Genomic DNA, 24,427 nt, shown 5'->3' with positions numbered 1-24,427 from the left:
AAATCTTTTTTGTAAAATTTATGGTACAACAAGTAATTGTGAGCTGCTACGTGTGACAGATATGGCATTTTAAAAAACAAACAAATGAGCTCGGGCTCGTGAAAAATGCGTATCAATAGCACGTTTCTATTTGGCGTGCGATTTATACGCAGAAATTGACATCGGCGTGCATATGGTAAGCAATCAATGCTTGAACTAGAAAAAAAGAAGTGTAGAATTTGTAAAATATCTCAGTTGTGATTTTCAAAATAGCGGTCCTAAAGGGGGCTTTTATTGTGAAGAGGGAAATGTGAATGGGGCGGTGTGGACTACTGGGAAAACGAGGAACGGGGAAGAGCGAGTACGAAATTGTGGCAGAGGTAAACAGCAGAAGTTATCTGAAGATCTTAAAGCAATACGAAGCTAGTACGAGCAGGAAAGCCTCGTGGAAACATGTAGACATCAGCTACGTTTAACACGAGCAGACAAACACCCAGAAAGAGCGCTGGGCGTGTTCATGTTTTGATGTGCTTAGGCTCGAGTCTCAGGTTTTGTTCAACATTGCTCCTGGCCGACGCGACGCGACGCGACGCGGTGGGGGAACCGCGCAACTGAGTAATGCTTTCACTTTTCCAGCGAGAAGATGGATGAAAAATCCTACTACAGCCGGCTCCTCATCGCACTCCTGATGGTCCTGTGTTTCGGCGTTATTGTATTACAATACGTCTGCCCTACGTCCGATTGCCAGTTGCTCCACCTGGCATCATTGTCCTCGAGACTGGGAAGTCGCGCACGCGGGGATCGCATGAACGGAGCCGGTGCGGGAGATCCGTACAGCTCCGAGGACGGTGCTTTGGTTCGATTCGTGCCTCGCTTTAATTTCACCACCAAAGACCTTAATCGCGCTGTAGATTTCAACATCAAGGGGGACGATGTTATAGTGTTCCTCCACATTCAGAAAACCGGGGGGACCACGTTTGGCCGTCACCTTGTTCGCAACATCCAGCTGGAGAGGCCTTGCGAGTGCCATGCGGGTCAGAAGAAGTGTACCTGTTACCGGCCGGGCAAACGGGACACCTGGCTGTTCTCCCGGTTCTCCACCGGCTGGAGCTGCGGGCTGCACGCGGACTGGACTGAGCTCACCAGCTGCGTGCCTTCCTTCATGAGCAACCGGGAGTCTCAGGAGAGGCGCAGGACTCCCAGGTGAGAGTTTAATTGGTTTTTATCAGTAACGTTGTATCAAATTAATTTTAGTGTCTATATGGACTGAAACGCGTCTTGATAAACAAACATATTTCTTTTGTTATGGTGTTGTGTGGTGCCACGGTGCGCTTTGCCACTCCTTCCCTTCATATTGTTCTCGTTCAGTTCAGCGCTGAAGCCTCTTGGCAAGTCAATTATGCGGAGACAAAAGCCTCCAACAGGTCAGGCTCAACCCCGGAGAGTCTGCTTTCATTCAGCGCATTCCTCCAACAGGGGACCCATCATCATAATCATTCACCCTTTCAGACACCCTGGAGGGCAGACAGCCTGCTGGCACCAGAACATCTGCCATTCTCTCAGGCTTGTCCTTTAAATAAACGCCCAGTAGCATGGGATCAACAGTGTTTGATAATGTTTGCATTGGGAGGCATCGGATTTGATGAATAAGTGTTGGGTGTTTCGAGTGTAGTAGGTTGGTAGTGTTTTAAAATGTAAGAAATGAATACTTCTATTTAGCAATTGTCAAAAATGACAGTAAAAATTGATTCTAATTAATGTCCTTTTGGACTTTTTATTCATTGAAAAAATGAATCAAGGTTTCCACAAAACTGTTAAGCAACACAACTGATTTCAAAATTAGTAATAAGAAATTATTCTTAAACAGCAACTCAGCATTTTAGTAAGATTTCTGAAGGATCACTCAACACTGAAGACTGGAGTAATTTAGCTTTGCCATCACAGGGACAAGTAACATTTGAAAAAAATTTACAATAGAAAAAAAATTGTTTTAAATAGTAATATTTCATAATGTTACTGTTTTTACTGTACTTTTTGTTCAGATAAATGCAATACACTTTCAAAAACATTAAGAAGCTAAGCCCAATCTTTTGAATGCTGATGTCCATCCTTTTTGAATGAATGCATTTAAGCATTAACCATTAATCATCTTTAGTTTACCCCGAGCCCTGCTTGATGGTTTCTTTTTTTAATGGTGAGGCTTTGAATGAGTTGGGATTCTGATTTGGCAAGTTCCCGAAGTTATATTAGTTCATTCTGTTGTGGTTTATAGCCAATGAATGACAGAGAGTAAAAATCTATGCTTTATCTAATTAAATTACAAATTAAACTAAAACTGTTTTACAAGTGAATTTGGGCATCACCACTTAACAATATAAAGTATGGATATTAATTTTGAGATCTGCTTAACAATGTTTTAAAATTATTAGTGTTTTTTTAATATTTTCTTTTATATTAACATTAGGTGAGAATATAGTATAAATGAGGGAAATGAGCATGCACAGTTAAATATGCAGACTGATGTATACAGATATAAACCATGAAAGGCCTGCTTTTCAAATGGACACAATTAGATCAAATCAAAATCCCATGGGCTCATCTTTGGCTTGTAAGTAAAGGAAAAGTTGAGGCTCTCCAGAGACTTTCTCTCCGCTGTTGTTGAATGCATTTGTCCAGACAGTCTTAATTGATATTCATATGGAAAGTGTTCTGGATGTGAGCTGAAAGATGATTCTTCTCATTCGCTCATTATGCCCATAATTACAGTCAACCAGCAATAATTCATTCCGTTTTCCATCAAGATTGCTCCCCTGACACACTCCAACCGAAACTACACCATGAATAATTCTGTCGAAGTGAACATGCACAAAATATGACAGCTTTACCCAACTTAATGATTCATACGTGATATTACATTTCATTTTGTTTCAAGTCAATTTTGACTACTTTAGTTTGAGCTCTTTTTCTTATACTCTTCTCTTTCCTGTCTCCTATAGCAGGAACTACTACTACATCACGATCTTGAGGGATCCAGTGTGGCGGTACCTGAGCGAATGGAGACATGTTCAGCGCGGTGCCACCTGGAAGGCCTCTAAACACATGTGTGATGGCCATTTACCCACCCTGTCTGAGCTGCCCAGCTGTTACAATGGTGACGACTGGTCGGGTTGTTCGTTAGAGGAATTCATGGCTTGCCCTTACAACCTGGCCAACAACAGACAGACCCGTATGCTGGCCGACCTCAGCCTGGTGGGCTGCTATAACCTCTCCATCATGAGTGAGAGCCAGCGCTGGGTCATGCTATTGGAAAGTGCCAAACGCAACTTGCGAAACATGGCCTTTTTTGGTCTGACCGAATATCAGCGAAAGACGCAGTACCTCTTCGAGCACACGTTCCGCCTGTCCTTCATCGCACCGTTCACGCAGCTCAATGGCACGCGTGCTGCGAGCGTAGAGGTGGAACTGGAGACCCAGCGCAGGATTCGAGAGCTTAACCAGTGGGACGTTGAGCTGTACGAATACGCACGGGACCTTTTCCTCCAGCGCTTCCAGTACGCCAGACAGCAGGAGCGCAGGGAGGCCCGGCAGCGACGTTTGCAGGAGAGGCGCAAGTTACGTGCCAAGGTGAAGCCTTGGTGGGGGGTCACTGGAAAAGCTGTTTTAAAACCCACCAAGGAGTCACCAATGACAGAACAATCTCCCGTTTTTTCGGAAGAAAAACAAGCAGATGCTGGACAACCGCTGGAGAGCGAGACAGAAGGACAGGTAGAGGACAACTGGTTAGAGGAGGATGACAGTGAAACCATATTGGACTATTTAGAAAACGTAGAGCAGTGGCGGTAGCCACCAGCTATTTGGGAAGAGGGTTGAACTCAATACCGAACTAGAAAATGGTGATTCCATTTGATTAATTTGGGGTACCTATAATCCTTTAAGCCCAAATCACTGCTAAATATTAGCATATACGGGTTGTTAATTGCGGGTTGCTCTTTCTGTGACAAATGCATTTTGTGGAGCGCACATCAAAATTCTCATGTATATTGATTCTTAGCACCAGTTCTCTGTCAGATATCATATTTGAATTATCGTCTTGCAGCCTGACTTGTGTATTGTGATTCGTGAACTGAAAAGATGATAAAATTCACTGCCCCATCACCACTCTGCCCTTGAGAGAGGGCATTATGACTCCAGGTTGCACCAGGGAAATAGTCCCTGCAATTAATGTACTGAAAATTACTATGGATGAAAAGCATATGCTTATCGTGAAAGCCAAAGATTGGAATGTTTTTGAAATGCCATTTTCTGACCTTGCTGTTCTGAGGAAAAATCTGGTGGCAGCACATTTTTATTTACATTCCTGTAATGTAAGATTTCAAATATTGCCTAAGGTTTTTTTTTTTTTTTTCTTTCCAAGTGTCCTCAGCCGTTACAATCCCATGCACATCACAAGTCAGCCTTATGTTGAAGTCCAACACTTGTCTTTGGATTATGTTTTGATTTAAGATGTTTTTGTAGATTCTTCTTTCTTTCTCATACCTTTTATTTATATGTTTGCTCATGGAATCACATGTTATGGGTTGGCTCATAATATTTTGTTACTTGAAAATAAAAAGCCATTGTAAATCACCTCATCTGCTGAATTTATACCACACCATAGGTTGTACTGAGGAGCACTGATTGCTCTACTGGAAAATGAACAAAATTTGTGAGTACTAATAAATACAATTTTTGTAATACAAGTTGCTTGTGGCTGGTTAAATTATCTCCAAGTGGCTGAGTCTTAGTTTTTGCTTTATTTTCTTTCTACAGCAGATGGAGCCAAAGTAACACTCAACTCCCTTGATCTGTAGAATAAAATGTTCATTTTGTTTTGGGGTTGGATCATTTTGTTTGGCCATTTAATCCCACTGGTAACATTTGTGACAAATGTATTTTTCGGGTTTGTAGGTTCTGAACGTTTTCAGTTGTCAATTCTGGACCAGTAGGAAAACCTAGAGCTCCATTGTATTAAAGCTAAAAATAAATACACTACTTACTAGATTATCATTCCCTTTCCCTCAAAATTGTATGTATGGGCCTTATAGAGCAAGGACAACTACTTAAAATTGTGAATGAAACGTTTTTTCAAAAAGGCATGTAGTTTGTTTAATTTCCCAACCTAAGTAAAATGCATGTGCTGAAATTTTTTTTTTGTTTTAGTTCCTGTTTGCCCCCAAAGGTTTTGAAGTTGGACGGTTTTGCAATAAAGTAAATTATTTATTTTTAATAATAATTAGAGCAGACAATTGTGTGACGCGTCGGGTCATGTGATGTGATCATGGCTGCGTCCACGAGAGGGCGACCCGCTCCGTGTAGAGTAAAACAGTATTTTCTAGAAGAATAATATGTCTGGGCTTCATCATCTCATGTGAGTATACATATTTTAATAATATTTAGATTCAATTATTTAATGTGTAAAGTTTTCTCGTTTTAAAAAATGCTAAGTGCACCTTTAAAACACCATTTACGCATAAGCAAATTATAGTTTATAGAGTGAGGACGTATCTTCTTGTCTAAATATTTACATAGGCGCTGAACTGTACGATATTTATTGAATGCATTTAAATCCTAATATATATATATATATAGTAGTAATATATTAAAGCCATATATCTCATCATAGGTGTCCTCATCTATGAGGCGCAGTTTGCGCTGAGGTCGAGTGGGAATCCCCCTAAAATGGAGGCAATACATGGGAATGCACGTAGTGCCGTGCACACTTTAGCTCTACTCCTCCCTTCTGCCCTCCCTCGTCTCGTCTTCTGCCTAGCAGCAGCTAGCAAGTTCGCTTCACGCTTCCCCATCGCTCGCTTCGTCGTTCAACTCGAAACACCCCGCAGCCGCTGGTCATTGTCCGAAGCTTTACGCAGCAAACCGCGCGATCAAAAGCTCTCGGTTCAACGCGGGAACTTTTGCAACCAAAGCGCGCGCCTCACATCAGCCAGTGATCGTGACGTAGTTATTGACAAATCTTTATTTCGCTTTGCGCTGCATTTGATGTCACCCGAGCTCTAGTCGCGCGCTGGCTGCACAGGTGAGTCATCTGCTTTCGTAAAGACCAATATTTCATATTCTGTAGCCAATCTTGCCGCACACATGTTATTGCAAATGTGATTGTTGTAATGCATTGCTCGCTGTCACGACTGACGCTCGCTCGTTTATGGGTCTCCATCTCTAACCTTGCTTTTGCGCACATGGCCTCTTCGCACCGTGACGCATAAGTCTAGAATTTTTAATTTCTCTATATGCTTAGTAGCAAAGTCTCTCATTTGACCTCAACGCACAAGCCGTCACTTATAATTAAACGCCAGTAACGTAGTTGGGTGTCACGCATTGATCATACACTTGCTGACAGCTGTTGAGTTTCCCATCAATGCTGTGGTGCCCTGAGCAGCGCCTAGTTTGTAAACAGGTTGGATGGAGCTCAAACTCTCTCACATGGCATGAGCCCCTGTTATAATCAGGTGCAGTGGGCTGTATATCTTTTCTGATGCTGTATTTTTGTGTCTGGCATCTAAAACTAGTAATGCTGTCACGCTGACATTTTAATTTTCATGGCCAGGGCTGGGTGCAGTCCCAACCATAAGGTGTTCACCCACGATAGGAGCTGAATTTGTCCTTGGGCTCTTGGAACATGTAAGAAGTTGGTACTGGAAAAGTGGGTGTGGGTGGTTTTGTATCTTGGTGTGTTGAAGTTAAATGTCCTTTGTCCCACTAACCCTTAACATCATCGGACATTTGCCAGCACAGACAACTGTCTAAAGCTGAACCCTTTAGTTTATTTTGTCATCCACGTCTGAGTTGTTGCATAAAAATCGATAGTCATGTGTGCATTCCTTTATATAAAAAAAAAAAAAATTGAGTCTGATAACCTTTATTTTGCACTGTCAGGCTTGTTTATGTTACCTTTTTAGTAAGAGGGTTCCTACAGTCATGGATATTAACAAGTTATTAATTAAAAGTCACAGACATTTGTGCAGTGAATTTATATTAATGCTTTACAATAAGGTTCTACGTGTTGGCATTAGCTAATGCAATAGCAATTTTACCATTTTTTACATACACAAATATTTATTTTTATCATTTCAAGTTGCATTAATTTTCAGTAGTTAATGTGTTAAGATCAAATATGAATTAAAATTCAATAATAGTATAGTTATTAACTTGAACCTAAATGAATAAATGCACAAAAATGTTTATTGTTAGTTAATTATACATTAATAGCTGATAACATTATTTTAAGTGTTACCATTGTTGTAGTAAAATATTTCATTGGCTGGATATATTGTTCATTTTTGCCGTGTTCAAATTTCAAGATGTTTTCTCAGGAACAGACATTTGAATGCTAAAAAGTATAATTTGTATATTCCATCTGACATTGAAAATCTGCACCAGCTTTTATTTCTGAAGAACCATATTGAAATTCGCTATCTGAAGAGATGTGAACCCTGAGTATGTTTTATTTAACTGTACACAAATTAAAACCGTAGAACTATTGAGGTCTGGACAGTCACGTCCCTGAACCTGCCAGTTGTTGCATTGGACTTAGAAATTGCTTCATATTAAAAATGTAATTCATTTTTATCTTGTTTGGTTACAGGCCATAGGTTTTGTGCAAAGAATATCACAATTTATATGCACACAACAATGCATTTGCTTTCAAGTCAAGTGCATAACATAGACCCTACAGTCGTGGTGCGAGAGCACCTGCAGTCGTGTGAGTGGCAGTTGGCATTCTGTTTGATTTCACACCTTATGATGTGCGCTGTCAAAGGTCAGGTCACAGGAGTCCTGCTGCTTTAGAGGCCTGGTGTCTGTCAGACTTCAGTGGCATTGCTGCCCTTTAGTTATGTCTGCGATTTAAAGGTCCTCACATGGCTGACAAGTCATACATCTTGATGGCAATACCAGGGCAATACTCAGCACGTACCCTGCTTCTCCCCGAGGGGTCTGTTTATCCTTCACTTCCTGATTTAAACTAGAACTAGACCTACATACGGTGAGACAGAACGCTTTTGGACGACAAGCTCCATTAGTTCCCGGTGGTCACGACTGGTCAGGCAGTCGCAGACGTGAGAAAATGAAAGCTGTTCTTGTCGAACCTGTGGGGTTAAATCAGGTGAGCTGCTAAGACGGCAGTAACCCTTCACCACACAGAGAACAGATAGGGAATAAGATATTAGGAAGCCCCTTGGCGGTCCCACGTGCACACGCTCGCACCTCACATCCGCATATTGCCGCATGTGCTGAAACTGCACCACAGGTTCAGGCACGTTTGCCACCGCCGTTGTGGACTTTGCTCTTGCTTTCATTCACCCTATAAAATTAATGATAAGAACAGAGAGTGAGGTTACTGTATACACAAAGCACATGTCCTCATTTCCCCTCTCCTGCTTTGCTGGACCAAATATGGTACGTTATGCCGTATGCTTTGAAATGGCAATAAAACGTGGTGCTGGGTTGATAAAGCAACACCATTTACAAATGATCAAACACTGAGCGTCTAGAGTATATCGATTGAGCTGTCATATTTAGCTAGCTTGCTGTAAATAGGGGTTCTCTACCGAATCTATAAGAACTAGACTATTGAGTTCTATAAATATGGCCACTGCCCTCTTTTTTCGCAAGTAGGTTATGACACGCTTGGATTGTGTTACTCACAAATGAGCTTTTAACCACTATTCTGTAAAGTGCAATGCACCATTTGTCCGAGTAAATATCATTTAGGGCACATTTGCACAAACTCAAATGAGGATTTGCCAAGTCTGTGCTTCATTTAAAGCAGTCATCGGGCTGTTTATAATTGCATAAAAAGATGTAGTTGCCATCTTTGATGTAATGTCTTGTTTCTCCACACTAAAAAATGATATGATATGAAATTCAACTTGATTTTTTTTAGTCAGTTTGACTTGCACAACAAAGTTGATTATACTTGAAAATTTAAGGCAGCAACTGAACTTTAACTTGAAATATGTGAACATATATGTTAACGTTATGCAGTTATGTAACGAGTTGAAGCAGTAGCTAATATGAATTTTTAGCCATTTTGCATTATTAATCTAAGTTATTGTTTTACATACACTAATCTACGGTCACACTTTAGTTTGGGGATCAAACTAACTATGACTTTTGCCTCCATAAACTCCTAATTTGCTGCATTTTTATAGCTACTGTAGTATGGTATTTGTTGAGTTGTATGGGATTTAAAATATGGTCATGCAGAATAAGGCATTAATATATGCTTAATAAACAGCCAATATGTTAATAATATGCAGAAAGTTAATTGTGAGAATTGGTCCCCAAACTAAAGTTTTAAGTTGCATTAACATTAGTTAATGTATTATGAACAAATATGAATTAACAGTGAACAATAGCATAGTTATAAATTAACATGAACCTAGATGAATAAATGCTTTCGAAATGGTTATTGATAGTTCATTATACCTGATACATTAGCAAATGTTAACCAGTTGAACGTAATTGTAAAGCGTTACCTTTCTTTTGTTATACTCTAAAATATTTCACCGTTTAGATATAGTTTTAGTGTATTTCACTGTTATGTCGCATTCAAATTTCATGATGTTTTCTCAAGACAGGAGTTGAAATGAAACTATTCCATAGATTGCTATCTGACACCAGTTAAAAAAAGTACATAAAAATATCATCTTTGATAGTGCACTTGCTCCTCACAGTTGTCTTGTTTCACCAGTTTGTTGCTGCAACATTACACTGAGCTGGGCAGAGGGGAAGAGGCTCAGCCTGTTGTAATGTGTCATGTAGCTCTAAGCCTATGATTTTAGAGTTTGTTTGTGCTCTGCAGAGCTCCGTACGCGTCTCTGTCCTTGCTGTGAGTTTGTGAGCGAGCTCAGGCAGCTGCATGTTTTTATGAATGGAGGCAGTGGGGCTGTAATAGGCTGAAAGGATTATATATACTTAACCTAATTATTTTTCCCTGTGGCTGGGGGCTTTTCTCCTCTGCCAGTCCTGTCTCACAAGCTCTTCAGTCTCAAAACCTCTCTCCATCTTAGGCCCTGCACGTCTCCAACTTAAGCTGTACGAACTGTCCATTTCTTTTGGATTTTCTTTAGTGAACTTGCCGTTTTGGCTATGGGGAACAGAGAACTATGTGTCCATGTATTTTTGCATTGCTTCCTTTCATTAAGGGAAGTGCACACATGGCTTAATATCGGTTACATTTGGGTCGTACTTCTGCATGAGATTCTCTGCACTGATCAGCCTTGTCCTTTAAATGTCATTCAGACAGTTTGTTCCCTGTAATGGCCAGGACAGTGTTTCTATTCATAAGATTCAAACTTTTAAAGAAGTATGCCGCCATCTTATACTGACTGAAACTCTTCTTGAAGGAAGAAACTAAAAAAGTGATTTTTTTGAAAGAAAAATAAAGCTGTCGATCTCCAAAATTGATAAAAGCTTCCTTTGAAGTAGTCTATATGACTAAAGTATTATAATTCAATTAAGCCATTTGATATCTTTGTGTGACAGCAAAATTTCTGTATTATTACTCTAAGATGCCGGTGGATTATGAACTATTGCCGCCAGGACATCAAATCTTGAGAAGTGGATCAGTCTGATTAATGAACGAATCGTTTTTTGATGAGCTGTTCATTTAAGAAAAGTAAAAGATTCAAACATTTAAAGAAGCATGCATCTTTTTGTTAAAACTCTTCTTAAAGGAACAGTCCACCCAAACATGAAATGCTGCCATCATTTACTCACCCTCATTTCGTTACAAACCTGTACACATACAGTGAAATTCTGCTTAGCTGAGGCTGTCATGCTCCAATTTTCCAAAATGCAAATTTTTAAAGTACCGAGTAGTCCATGTGACTTGCACACTACAATAATTGAGTGACAGGGTGAAATTTAAGTTGTTATTTACTGATATTTTTCCACTCCAGTGCACTGTGAACCAGATCAGAGTCTTGAGAGTGGCTTTGTAACTAGTCCAGTTTTGTGAACCGAATCAGTCAAATTAGTTGAGAAGATCTGACTCGTAAGAATAATTTGCTTATGAATCAGGCATCGCTACTTCGCTCATGAACACCAAGGACACCTAGGGTGGATGTGAAGATTTCCCATGAATAATTAATAATAATTTTAGTCTGTTCCTCACACAAAGTCATTGACTTCGTATGACTTCAAAAGATTTACAGAATATAGTGCACAAGTTTTATGGACCTCTTTTATGATACTTTATGATGCTTTTTGCTGTTTAGAAGCTTTGACAGCCTAAGTCTTCATTCACTTTTGAAAAGAGTGACCAGGAGAATCAGGTTTGAATGGCATGAGGTTGAGAAAATAATGCCATAACTGGATGTTCTGTCACTTTAAATAAAGTAAATGATGAATAAACAACTATTTGAAATCATAGTAAAATGCCAAAGCTTGTTAAAATCTCAAATGTCTCATTGCATGACTCTGTTTCTGAGAATAAGTGTAGATTCAGTTTCATTTCTCCTTCTACTTTAGATCTGTTTGCCTACGGTTTCACCTCAGCAGGATAAGCGGCGCACATGAGACATTTAAAGAGACATTTCACCCAAAAATAAAAAGCCTGTCACCATTTACTCACCCTCTTGCCGTTCCAAACCTGTATAACTTTTTATCTTCTGCAGAACACAAAAGAAGATACTGACTTCAATTGTGTAGACAAAAGATATTTCTCAAAATATCTTCATTTATGTTCCACAGAAGAAAAAACGTCGTGCAGGTTTGGAACGACACGAAGGTGAGTATATAACGTAAATGATTACTGTCACTAAGAAGCAATGCAAAGGTTAACTGTGAGCTACTGAACTCTCTCCTAGCCGCGAGAAATGCTGCAGTACAAGCTGCAGCAAGCAGAATGCATGTGGGGAGCATGTGCTGTGCTGGTGGAGCTGCAGTGTGTGCTGGTCATGCTGGGCTCGCCTGCATGCGTCAGCTCTGTGGTATGAAGGTTATGTTGTGGCGCTCCAGTGCTGCTGAGCGCTGCAGTGCGTTGGAACAGCAGACTCCTCTCTTTCCTGCCCTGACCTCTGCCAACTGACCCTCACACTCCCACTGGCGTCTCTGCGGACGAGTGGCAGAGGCAGAGGACCAGATTCAATCATGCGTTGGTTCTGCATGTCATTCCAATGTAGTTACTTCACTTGCTTTTCTGGGCTTATTTGGGAACTCGGTGCCACATACTGTCGGAGTGGCAGCCCGTATTGAAAATGCTTGGCGTTTGAATGCAGCGACTGTTTGCCTGTCGTCATCTTCCCAGCAATTCAAGGTCAGCTTTATGATTATGTGCATGGACGTGCCGCATTGTTCCGTTTTCCCCATTCACACATGAGTCATGTCCCAAAGATTGTGAGCTTCCATGAAAATAAAACATACGAAAGGCCCCGTGGCCTTTGGTTTATTTACATAAGCAAAATGTTGCACTCCGTTGGGACCTGAAAAAAGGCACGTCTGCAGAATGTTGCTTTATCAAGACACTAGTTTTGCATTGGCTATGAAATTATATTGGTCAGCAAGTTTTTACTGTATTGTAGTCTGTTTGTTTACATCAATTTAATTAATATTCCTCCTATTACACGCAAATGATTGATTCTGTCGATTCGGGACATGAGTTACAGTAAAAGACTTCTTGAAAATGGTTAAAATAGACCTCAAATGAACACTAAATGGTGTTTACTGTAGTGATCACTGTAATTATTACACCTAGGGCAGCTGTTGTCATATTGATCTGTATAATCGATAATTCCGAGATGTAAGATTAGCTCATTCAGCAAGTGTGTCTCGAATAGACAACAAACTCTGGAGACTGCTTTTCTAGATTTAAAGGTATAGTTCACCCAAAAATGAGGATGGGTAAATGATTTTTGTGTCTTTTCGTGACTTTCTTTGTTCTGTGGAACACAACAGAAGATAATTTGAGAAATGTCTCCGTGCAATAAAAGTCAAAGGGATCTGATGTTGTTTTGGACACTGATGACTTTTAACACGTTTTCTTCAATACTTATTTTACGTTAAACAGAAGAAAGTAAGTCACATATAGGTTTGGAATAACATGAGGGTGAATAAATTGACAATATTTTTATTTTTGAATAAACTGTTTCTTTAATGTCGCGATGAAACTGAAGTAGCAACATAGATTTTCTTTTGTATTGTGATGTACAAACGAGTAAAACAAATTAGCAAGAGAGGGAAAAAAATGTAGGGTTTAATCAAAATTATTAAATACAATGAGGTCAAAACGATTATAAAAAATGAAACGTGCACAGAAGTAGGGCTGCAACAAACAATTAATAATTGATTATTGGTTAATCAAACTATTATTAGAACAATTAATCGACTAATCGTTGATTACTTCACTTATTAATCAGTAGACTTTGATTATTCAGCTTTTGTAATTAGTTAAAATATTTAGTTATACATATTCTGACAATTAAATAAAGGTAATCACTTCAGCTTCTTAAAATGATGTAATTACAATTAATTTATACAAATAAATATATTTGGCACAGAAAATTAGATGACAGACAGAGAACCACTGCATTCACCATTTAATTAGCTACATGAAAAGGTAACTGAATGAAGGGAAGCGATGACGTTTTATTTTTGGATAAACTATTTTATTCCCAACATAATCTGTCTTAAAATACCTTATAGGGTTATGATAATCAAAACAGTCCTGAGCTACATCAACCTTCGATCTCTGCAAACCAAGCTATCACTTTAATAAAATAATATTTTTCTCCCACTAATAAGATTTTTTTATCATTAGAGCTGCTTTATAACATAAAATTAAATTGTAGCCTAATTCTAACTAAAAGTGACACTGACTCTTAATTTTTAATCTTTAATACTGCTTGATTTAAAGCTATCTATTACATTCAGTACTATATAAATAAATGTGACGTGACTGGATTGCTGTAATCAGATGCATTCTTAACTGCTACTTTCTCACCACTTGTGTGTTTATTGCATTATTGAGAGGAAAGTGCGCAGCATATATTTACATATTCATCCAAACGCCGCTCAGCAGTTTCAGGTTCGGCAGTGGCCCTGTCGCAAATGGCACCCTAAACCCTACGTGGCGACCATTGTAAGTCCAGTGTTTGCTCTGGAGCGCTGTGCCTTCTTCTCTTGAATTGCATCCAGGAGGGCTGAATTACAGTCTTGCGCTACAGTGCCGCACTGGTTAAACCACATTATTGCAGGCTCTTACATTAGGTCATTTCAGATCGAACGACTACTCGACAACAAAAATATTTGTAAACTATTTTTTATTGACTAATCATTTCAGCCCTACCCAGAAGAATCTTTTACAATAAGATCAATAACATACATTTACAAAATAGACCCAATTCCTTGCCAACTTCAGTCATATTGAATATATCATTAATTTCTCACAGACTGACAGTAGGTATGATTTTTGTTGACTTTTCAAACTGAGACGGCCCTGAACAGCACACTAGTGTCTACAAACCACAGCCAAGTGCTGTTAAAAGATATTTGTTTCTCAGATGCCTTGTCTTCTGCAATACATTCCAGTTATTGACTTTCTCCTTGATTCTTGTGCATACACATGTGGCGCCTGAAGGACACTGCTACAAGTGCAATGTGTATTCAGCTCAGTGACCTTGTAGAAACAATACACACTCGCCACCTCCACACTTCTGATATTTACAGCCTCCTTTGTAGATCTGCGCCAGAAACACGCACACACGTATGCCGTGCTGTATATCCTCCGCCCAGCCACCTTCCTGCTGTAGAACATCAAAGTAAACACAACCAGCACTTAACACTAGCCTGTATAACAATTGTACTACATGTAGCTGACGTTATTAGCATTGAGCACAAGGTTATTTGTCTTCTTGTCTGTGCATTAGAGATATTCATTCTCTCTGAAGTCTTTCAGGTTTTCAGGGTTTTTTGAGATTTTTCTACCATTATTTTTTCATCTCTTTCCAGGTTTAGTGCAAGTTTTGCTTTGTCTAATCTAGCCTGTAAATTTTTCAGTAGTGTGTTAGTAGCTCTTTTCAAAATAGTGTGGCTTTTCCATTAACAAGCTAGTTTTTCCATTACATGCATTAAAAACGCTGCATTGCTGTTTTTAATGTCATAGTGTATTGCATGCTCAGCCTGAGCAAGCTGAGGGAATTAAAATTCTGATTCATTCTTGCATCGTTCAGATGGTTTATGAAAGCATGAATACACTGATTACAGTCCCTGGTATCATTGTATTTCTTTGTTAGAGTAAAATATTGGGGTGCATGATATATCAGTAACATATCAATTATCACCCGACATTAGTGTTTCTTTTTTTATATTGGTATTGGCTGATATTACATTTTAATTGTAAATGCTAATTTCCCCTATTTTTACTTTTAGATTACCTTTACCTATCTAATGATCACTTAAAATTAAAATAATCTATTTTTCAATTTTAAAAATGGTGGAAATGAGCATCAATAATTAAAGTTGGCTTAAAATGAAAATTCACCCTACCTGTTTTCTAAACGCATGCTACAGATCACATTGTGAACAATTCATCCATGCATGTTTCGTTAAAAAAATTGACCTTGTAATTTTTAATTAAGATGTCATAAATCTATCTTCCGGTGAACTGACAGGCTTTTATCTGGTGATGTATGCTGGACTTCCCCAATCAATTAGTTTGCACCTTTCTTGCAATCGATTGCAAGCTTGCATTCAGATCAGCCTCCAACCAAACAAAAACCATTGGAAAGTCCACAGCCTACACATTTCTGTCTTTTACAATAATCCATTTCACTCTTGTTAATGAATTTCACATTACACAAGAAAAAAAATCCCTGCTTCAGTTTCATTGTGACTGTAAATATCCAAAAATGTAAATATAAGCCAATAACCCATGTGGTCCCAATATATTGTGCACCCTTATTTTATTTTTATAAGCTATTGCCCCTTTGCACCTAGAAGTAATTTGATTGTAGTTAGCTTGTTTTTAGTCACTTGTAGTATAAATAACTAACTTTTCAATAAAATATCTTGGCTGTATTTTAACCAGTTATAAGTAAACTTGGCCAAGTGTCAAAGTGCTTTGCTTTTTCACTTTTCATTCAGCCATCCTTCTAGATGAAACAATACACCTTTCTTCTAGCGTTATCTGCTTTTATGCCTGTACAGTAACTACAGCTTGTAATAACTAGGCCAGACGTACACCAACTAGTCAGGTTGTGTTTCGTCGGTCTACTTTGCATTAATAATTTACTTAATCACGTTGGGAAATCAGTTTGAGACATCTATTTATAACCGGTCCCATTGTTTCGGGCAGTGTGCGATCGTTAGCTCTACAAGCCGCCGAGATAAAAATCATCCAATTTTGGAAATAACAATGATTATCATCTCGGGGAGTGGGGGATTAGCAGTCGTCAGGCGGGCGACGCTTGTACTACACATTAGGGTAATAGCGGCGTCTGCGGAGGGACTCAGACGCAGCTGCTGACGTCACAGCCACATGTTCTCTTCACGGATCACCTCTCCGTTCACCTGCCTACATATAAATGAGATAATTGGCCTTTCACTTTGCGTGCAGGAAGCAGGTGTGGCTGAGGTACCGTGCTGCTCGGCTCTGCTCAGCTCTGAGAGAGATGTGCTAACTTCAGTGCTGACGAACAGCTCAATGCAGGTCCGCGTTCCCCGGGGGGGCGTCTTCATCGATCTTACTGTAGGGCTGATATTGGGGGAGGGTGCATACGTCAGCCTGCTGTAAAACCTACTTTCTGCTTTGCGCGGTGTTAGGTTGCGCTGCATTTAGTGCCTTTGTTCTTGTATTTGGAGGTGGGTGTCATTAATTCAATTTCCATCTTCTCTCCCTCATTTTCTCTCCCAATCTCCCTCACCGCATTGCTCTCCTTCTGGACCGTCTGTCTGCACGCTCCGATCACGCGCTCACCAAACCCTCCCACCCCGTCCACCTGCCTCCTCCTCCGTCTGTGTCTGTCGCTGTGAGACGCGGGGACAGATAATATCTGCCTTAACCTCTCCTCTAATCCCCTCACTGTCTGCTCATTCACCTCTGCTTTATTTGTTTTCATTTTCCTGTCCTTTTATTCATTTATCTGTCCCTCCCTCCCTCCCTCCCGCATCGGTTCAAGTGTGCTTGGTCATCACGCCATTGATTATTCTTCACTGTTCTGTCTCCCTCTCTCTCAAGGGATGGCATATCAGCTGACAGACCCACCCAAGACACCCACTCACATCCCCTTGTGGCACCGCACCCCCCCCCCCCCACCCCCATGTTTAATGTCTCCACCCCGCACACCTCCCCGTGTAAAACGAATGCGATAACCATCCATTCACTTCTCCTTTCTTTTCCCACCCGTGATCGCATGTACCCCGATAACACTCCGGGAAAGCTAGAGAGCCACTCTCCTTCGGATTCAGCCAAGGAGCAATGCAATGACAAAGAGGGTGGGGAGACTAACGATCGATATATTAGGCTCCTCCCGATTGGCTGATCCACATTGCCCGGTTGCATCGCAGCTGCTGATTGGCTGTTGCAGTGTTCCGTGCTCAGCAGCTGCAGCTATGGGGATTTGCCCTTCCTGTCGGCTGCTCTACTTCCTTTTTCAATCACAAAAGCCTCGTTTAGATCCTAAACTCTGGGAGCGTGCGATCGGCGCGTAGTTTATGGCCTCGCTGTTTTGTTTTGAGCTGACTTTGTCGCCCCAGAATCGTAAAGTGACGTTGCTGTCTCCCATGTGCTCTCTCTCTCTCTCTCTCTCTGTGTCCCTTTTCCTGCCTCCTCCCTCTTTTCCCTCCCTCCCTGTATCTCTTAATCAAGACACAGCCTGCCCTTTCCTTTGCATTGCTGCCTGCCTTCCGTCTGCACTCCTCCTCTACCTCTCTTGCACTCTCTCACTCGCGCTTTCTGCCATGCGCTTTCAGCCTCTCTCTGTTTGTCGCTCACCTCTGTATTCCCCAGTTACAGGTTTGCAACATAAACAGCTGCGGCTTCAGGCATTTCCTTTATTGTTTTGAACTTTTATCACTTGTGTTTTATCACTTGTATGTGTTTCGAACGGGACAAGCGTTTTAACTGAGTTTGTTGCTTTTGTTTTTGTGTCTTTTCGCAAAGACAGGTCTCCTGCCGCAAAGGACTCTCTTAGAAGTGCGCGAGGACACGTCACAGTGCGATGAAAGGGACGCAGGGAGAGCAGGAGGGATGAGAAAGCGATTCAAGTGAAAGAAGTCTCGCATCACCATAAAGTGCCTCATCTGGATGCTGCGGAAGCCCTTCTCTGTGTCCGCTTCGGAGCGATCTCTTCCCCGCTGACTTGAGCGTGTGCGTGTGCGTGTGCGCTTGGCCTTGGCTCGGGCTATATTTCACCCTGACAGTCAATCAACCCATTTGCCTGTTCCTCGGTTCCAGCTCCACCTGCTCGCCATTTCACCTTTTAATACAAGGACGCCAGTCGATTAGTTTCCCTTTTGGGTTCTCAAAGTGTCTCTCCCTTCACTTCTGCAGTCTCTCCATCCCTGGCGACCCAGACATGCTAGTATCTTTAGGGACTGCTGCACCTATGGCAACAGGGCAGGGGGTTTCAGAAGCCTAAATTTAGAGAAAGTCCGTTTTACATCAATGCAAGAGGGCTATTTTAATCCCCGAGCTCCGGAGAGTGAGTCTAGACAGTGGGGCGACCACTGCAGACAAATACAAAGTGCCGCTCTACTCTACTTTTAATGCCTCGTTTTCCTGGACGGCAGCCGAAGATGCACCGCAGCATGTCACATTGACCTACTCCACCTCAGCACGCTCGATTCATCGCTCTCTCTGCCTGACTTTAAACTGATCTCATATTCCCGTCATACTTCCTCACTGGCTGATCAGCAGACTATGCCCCCTTCCTGTCCATAAGAGAGTTTGGTTTTCATTTCTAGACTGGCAGTCTGACGATCTTCTTGCCACTGTGCTCATTTTTTGCGGCTTTTTTGCTTCATCACGCCTGGCTGCCCCACCCCAGCCCTCCGCTCACCCGCCGCTCGCTGAGGGACCGCCATGGCCGTCAATGTGACCATGGGTCGCGACACCAAGTGGCTGACGCTGGAGGTGTGCAGAGAATTCCAGCGAGGAACCTGTTCGCGTTCGGACACCGAATGCAAGTTCGCTCACCCATCTCGCACCTGCCACGTGGAGAACGGCCGCGTCATCGCCTGTTTTGACTCACTCAAGGTAACCCGGATACACGTGCACACAGACACTTGAGTTTGTGTTACTATTGCACTGTGATATATTAACCATTAGAGCATTATTTGATATTTTATTACAGATTTCATCATTCACACATGGTGCTTGGTCATTTTGTCAGATATCACTAACACCTCCTGGCTGTTTTGCTGAGTAGTGATCTTTGTCAGCCTTAGAATGTATTTTTCTGTCAGATTCAGCCTAAGACACTGCAACCTCTGGTCATGGATTGGTCAATTAGGATAAAAAGTACTGTGATGGCACTATGGGACAGTTAACAAATGTTCAAGATGAGGTTAGGGATAGCAAATGTCAAAGTTTACGAATATGTCATTGAAAAAAGCATATTGAATTCTGGGAGTGTTTTATGGTATATCCAAAAAAACATGCTAATGCCATGGGATTATCTACAAAACCATGCATGGTCATTTTTGTACTTTTTGTGTTTAAATGCTGCTTTTCTTTGGAAGCATGATGAAGTCATTTTAGAGGGAACAGGAACAGTTTACTCAAAAATTCCATTGTCATTAACCCCTTGTGTCACTCAACTTTTATGACTTTCTTCTGAAAGGAGGAATTTTGAAGAATTTAGTGGAATTTACCTTTTTATGCCATGCAATGTAATGGGAACTGGAGGTTTGATGCATCAAATAGTGACTTCATACAGTATATACTACCATTAAAAGTTTTTTTTTTTTTTTTTAATTCTTACTTTTATTTGACAGATATGCATCAAAAGTTACTGTACATACATTTACAGTATGTTACGAAAGATTTCTGTTTCAAATAAATGCTGTTCTTTTGAACTTTGTATTAATCAAAAATGCTGAAAAATATATATCATGCAAATATTAAATAGCACACTTGTTTTCAACATTAATAATGATTTATTGAGCAGAAAATCAGCTAATTAGAATGATTTCTGAAGGATCATGTGACACGGAAGACTGCAATGATGCTGAAGATTCAGCTTTGCATCACAGGAATAACTTCTATTTTCAAATAGAAAACTGACTTTAAATTGTAATAATATTTCACTAGATTACTAACTGTATTTTTGATCAAGTTAGTGCAGCCTTGGTGAGCAGTGAGTAGGACCTACATCAGTCTGATTCATAAATGAAATTCATTGAAAAGATCTAACTCAAATGACTGATTAATTAATAAATTGAACATCATTAGTGGTTCTAAAAAACTTAAAATTAATTTTGTCTCTTCCACAAAGCCATTGTACGACAATAGAAAACTTGAAATATGGCACACAAGTCATATTAATTACTTTTATGATGCATTTATGGTGTTTTTATATGCTTTTGGAGCTTGCAGTCCACAGTGCCCATTCACTGTAATTGCATGAAAAGTAACAGAACATCAGATAACATCTCTTTTGCGTATATTGTGAACAGAGTTTTAAATGAGACCCTCATTCTAAATAAGATTTAGAACATCAATGAGTAAATTACTACAGAATTTTCATTTTTGGATGAATAGTCTTAAATTTGAGTGATCTATCGATTTATAAGCTCACATTTGTTGTATCCTTTTATTTTCTGATTTGTCCATGTTAAAGACTCAGGACTCACATTAACTGTGGCGCTGAGCATTGAGCTATGAGCACAACAAATGTGTTTGTGTGTTTATGTCTCTGCGTATGTGTTTATGTGCAGCGAAAGAGCCAGACAAGGCCCTCTCTGTCTGAGTGCAGCAGCTGTCTCCTCCTTTATTGAGCTAGAATGTATTATTTGGCCATTTTTTGGCTGTGTGCAGCATGTGTGGGGGAGCTCAGGAGGAGGAGGAGTGAGAGAGAAAGCTACATGAGGCCTAGCAACAGCACCGACCGACAGGATACAGTAATCCCTCTGAATCGTGTTACAGTTGTTAGCACTGGGCGCCAGTGACCTGTGTAGATTACTTGCTCATCCAATTGTTTGATTGTTTTTATCAGAACAGTAAACGCAGCCAGCCGCCACTATCTAAAAACTCAGGGTTAGATTGCCGTTATGACTGAGAGAGGGAGGGAGATCAAATAAAGCTAGAGAAAATAAATGAGAGAAATCCTTTGTAATGTTTGTATGTGTCTTTCTGAGGAGTTTTAATGGTGCCTGCTGAAGTGCTAAGGAGAGGTGTGCTTAAAGTCAGCATGAAATGGGAATTATGATCATCTTTTATCCTTTGTGACAAATCTGAGTGAAAAGAAAAAACGTAGGGTGGAACTTGATTTTGTCTGTTCCAATCAAATTGATTGGATTTTTGTTGTTTGCTAACACATGAATAAAATATGATAGGTAGCACTTTATTTTACAATGCTGTTCCGCATGTACATACTGTTTACGTACAGTAATTACAATAACTGGGCAATAACTAGGTACTAACCCTTAAACTGAATCTTAATCATTTAGTTACCTTGTATTACACTGTAAGTACACGTAAGTGCACATACTGTAAAAAAAAAAAATGTGCATGGATAAATGTTTTACAATGGGTACGGAAAGTATTCAGACCCCCTTAAATTTTTCACTCTTTGTTATATTGCAGCCATTTGCTAAAATCATTTAAGTTCATTTTTTTTCCTCATTAATGTACACACAGCACCCCATATTGACAGAAAAACACAGAATTGTTGACATTTTTGCAGATTTATTAAAAAAGAAAAACTGAAATATCACATGGTCCTAAGTATTCAGACCCTTTGCTGTGACACTCATATATTTAACTCAAGGGGTCATCTGATGCCCATTTTCCACAAGTTGATATGATTCTTTAGGGTCTCAGTGAAAAGTCTATAACATACTTTGGTTAAAATTTCTCAGTGATAGTGTAAAACAACACCCTTTTTACCTTGTCAAAAACAGCTCTGTTCACAGCGAGCCGTTTCGGTGCATGTCCCTTTAAATGCTAATTTTTAAATGCTACACATTTAGGTAGACCACACTCCCTTCAAAAATAAAAGTAATCCTCTGCGTCTTCAGATGTCGGAGTAAATGACGATTGTTATGTTCATTATTACATCCAACAACAAAAGACCTAAATTTTTGGGGATTTAAAAAAAAACACTGGGTGGATTTTTATCATTATTGGGTGGTTGTGTTCACACAGGCAAGACACATTTCAGTTCAAACAACATGTAAAAGTGAATTTTGCATCCGATGACCCCTTTAACATTTATATTTATGTCTTGTGTAATATCTCAGGTGTTAAGTGTAGCCCCCTTCAGTCATGATTGTTGGGGGTTTTTTTATGTTAAAATATCTTCAACGTTTATCTCCAGACCCAATCTCATCCCCCAGGCATCTCTTTCCTCTGCGCCCCCTCCGCAGCTCCATATCTCTGCTAATTTATCGACTTCCCCTAATGGCTGCTACTGTGTCCTTCCTTCCATCAGCCCCTGCTCTTGCGTTTTTGCTGTTCATTGACCATTAATCTGGTTTGATTTGCTTGAAAAAGTATCTGAGATGCATGAATTAGGCAGTCAGCTAGTCTATGTAAATGTGATTCGGTTATTGACGGTGTACTGGTGCTGGCACAGGCTTCTGTCTGAAAAACTAAATCAGCAGGTACCGTCATTGGTGGCGTCTAATTCACATGAACATGAGTTGAAAAGCTATTTTTAGGAAATAGGACAACTAAATGGACACTGAGAGACACTGTTCCAGGAAGTACATTTAATGGGGACATATCATGGAAAACAGGATACTTTTAGCCCTTTTGCAATAACAAAATTGATGTACCATGTGAATATTAAAGTACACTACTGTTCAAAAATGTGGGGTCGCATTTAAGGCTCTTTATGCTTACCAGAACTGCATTCATTTTATACAGTAAAAACAGTAATATTTGAAAACTGCTTTTTATTTGAATATATTTTCAAATGTAATTTATTCCTGTGATGACACAGCTGAATGACTCCAGCATCCCTGTGATCCTTTATTTTATAAATTAATAGTACTTTTAAAACATTTTTAAATGATGCAACCCTGACATCAGACAGACTCCACTTGTGTTACTAGTCAAATAAAAGCAAAGTATTATTATAAGTAGTCTTACATAGTCTGACAGCAGAAGGTCTGGGAACCTTGGCTCCTTTGAATGGCCAAGGCCCGCCCAAGAGGCCATATGACTGACAGGTAAAGCAACCAATCATGTTTTGTTTTGTGCCGCGTCATGTTTAGGTGTGTGGAAATGTCCCCATCATAACAGACCGGTGTATAAAACTCTTCTACGTATTTTAAATAGTCTAGGCTGCGAACTTTACATATTTCACATTCTTTGTAAATCCAGCATAAAGTTGATCCTGATAAGCTCTCATTGTTACAGTTGGAAACACAACGTCTTTCTTCTTCCATTAGTGGGTTTGGCGCCACGGCATCTTTGTTTTCAGGCAGAACGTTAAAGAATGCGTCACACACATCTTCCGGACGTCAATCAGATGACAACTTCAAATCTTCTGAAGTGTTTCCAATTTTGTGTGTCATATGCAGGCTGAGACTATATTATACGTGGAGTGGGTTGTCTTATGGGCGCCGTCATGTTGAAATCACATGACCAGTTAAATGCTACTCGCTTAGTGGTTCCTCTTGCTACAAGTCCTAGAAAACCACCACATTGTCACAATCACTACGTAAACAAAAAGTACTGAGTGCGCCTTTAAACGACGTTAAAAATTTAAATGAAAAATGTGATGTTGTTTTTGGGCACTAAGATTGTTAGTTGACAATCTAACAATCCGGAAAGGAAAAATAAAATTCTGAGGAATAAATCTCTTTAAGAATTTGCTTTTTGTACATGAAGATTCACCATGAAAAGGTTCAGTGATTTTAATCTAAGGATATTGTAGTTTAATCAGATATGCAGTCTGCTTTCTTCATTTGTGTCTTCTCTCTTTTTCTTCCTCCCTCTCCCTTTCTTCCTCTCTGGCCAATCGGTAGTGAGGAGACAGTATGAGGCAAAACTTACTCTCGGTTGCCGGGTGTGTTACCATGACTACACAAAGGAGATCCCTGACCTAGTCCATCCTACATGACATGACTTACAGCTTTTCATCTCTCGCGTTTCTCGGCTCGTGGGGACTCTGTCAGAGCCCTCAGTATATTTCCCGCATCTCTCTGTGGTGACGACCCATGTTTTTTTGGTTCGCTGTGTACTATTGAAATGAGCGGCGTGTTCTTACTGTCTTCCAGAATG

General features: G+C 40.1%; 2 protein-coding genes across 7 annotated transcripts in view; both read left to right on the top strand.

Moving 5' to 3' along the window:
* Positions 1–289: 289 nt before the first annotated feature.
* Positions 290–4,699, top strand: hs6st2 (heparan sulfate 6-O-sulfotransferase 2). 2 transcript variants are annotated; one of them, XM_058797955.1, is made up of 2 exons: positions 290–1,182; positions 2,979–4,699. In XM_058797955.1, exons 1-2 carry the CDS (start codon positions 623–625, stop codon positions 3,820–3,822), a joined length of 1,404 nt encoding a protein of 467 aa, XP_058653938.1. In that variant the 5' UTR covers positions 290–622; the 3' UTR covers positions 3,823–4,699. The 2 variants fall into 2 exon arrangements, with proteins under 2 accessions (XP_058653938.1, XP_058653939.1); XM_058797956.1 differs by having other exon boundaries at positions 295–1,182; positions 2,976–4,698.
* A 1,019-nt stretch (positions 4,700–5,718) lies between these two features.
* mbnl3 (muscleblind-like splicing regulator 3) overlaps positions 5,719–24,427 on the top strand; it is a 49,404-nt gene continuing 30,695 nt past the window's right edge. For 2 of the 5 annotated variants that reach the window (XM_058798362.1, XM_058798363.1), the window contains exons 1-2: positions 5,721–6,052; positions 18,141–19,231. In XM_058798362.1, the coding sequence (XP_058654345.1) occupies positions 19,058–19,231 (174 nt within the window). In that variant the 5' untranslated portion in view covers positions 5,721–6,052; positions 18,141–19,057. Of the gene's footprint in view, positions 6,053–18,140; positions 19,232–24,427 lie in introns of all 5 variants that reach the window. The other 3 variants (XM_058798364.1, XM_058798360.1, XM_058798359.1) reach the window with 3 other exon arrangements.

The sequence above is a fragment of the Onychostoma macrolepis genome, chromosome 14 (genome assembly GCF_012432095.1).
Source record: "Onychostoma macrolepis isolate SWU-2019 chromosome 14, ASM1243209v1, whole genome shotgun sequence".
In the NCBI taxonomy this organism is placed as follows: domain Eukaryota; kingdom Metazoa; phylum Chordata; class Actinopteri; order Cypriniformes; family Cyprinidae; genus Onychostoma; species Onychostoma macrolepis.
Note: the sequence above shows the minus strand (reverse complement) of the source record. Positions and strands in the feature narration are given on the sequence as shown.

Bases quoted from the DNA above. Each gene is read 5' to 3' on its own strand.
- hs6st2 (XM_058797956.1), top strand. From the start codon at position 623: ATGGATGAAAAATCCTACTACAGCCGGCTCCTCATCGCACTCCTGATG. The intron at 1,183-2,975 runs GTGAGAGTTTAA...TGTCTCCTATAG, and splicing joins GAGAGGCGCAGGACTCCCAG to CAGGAACTACTACTACATCA.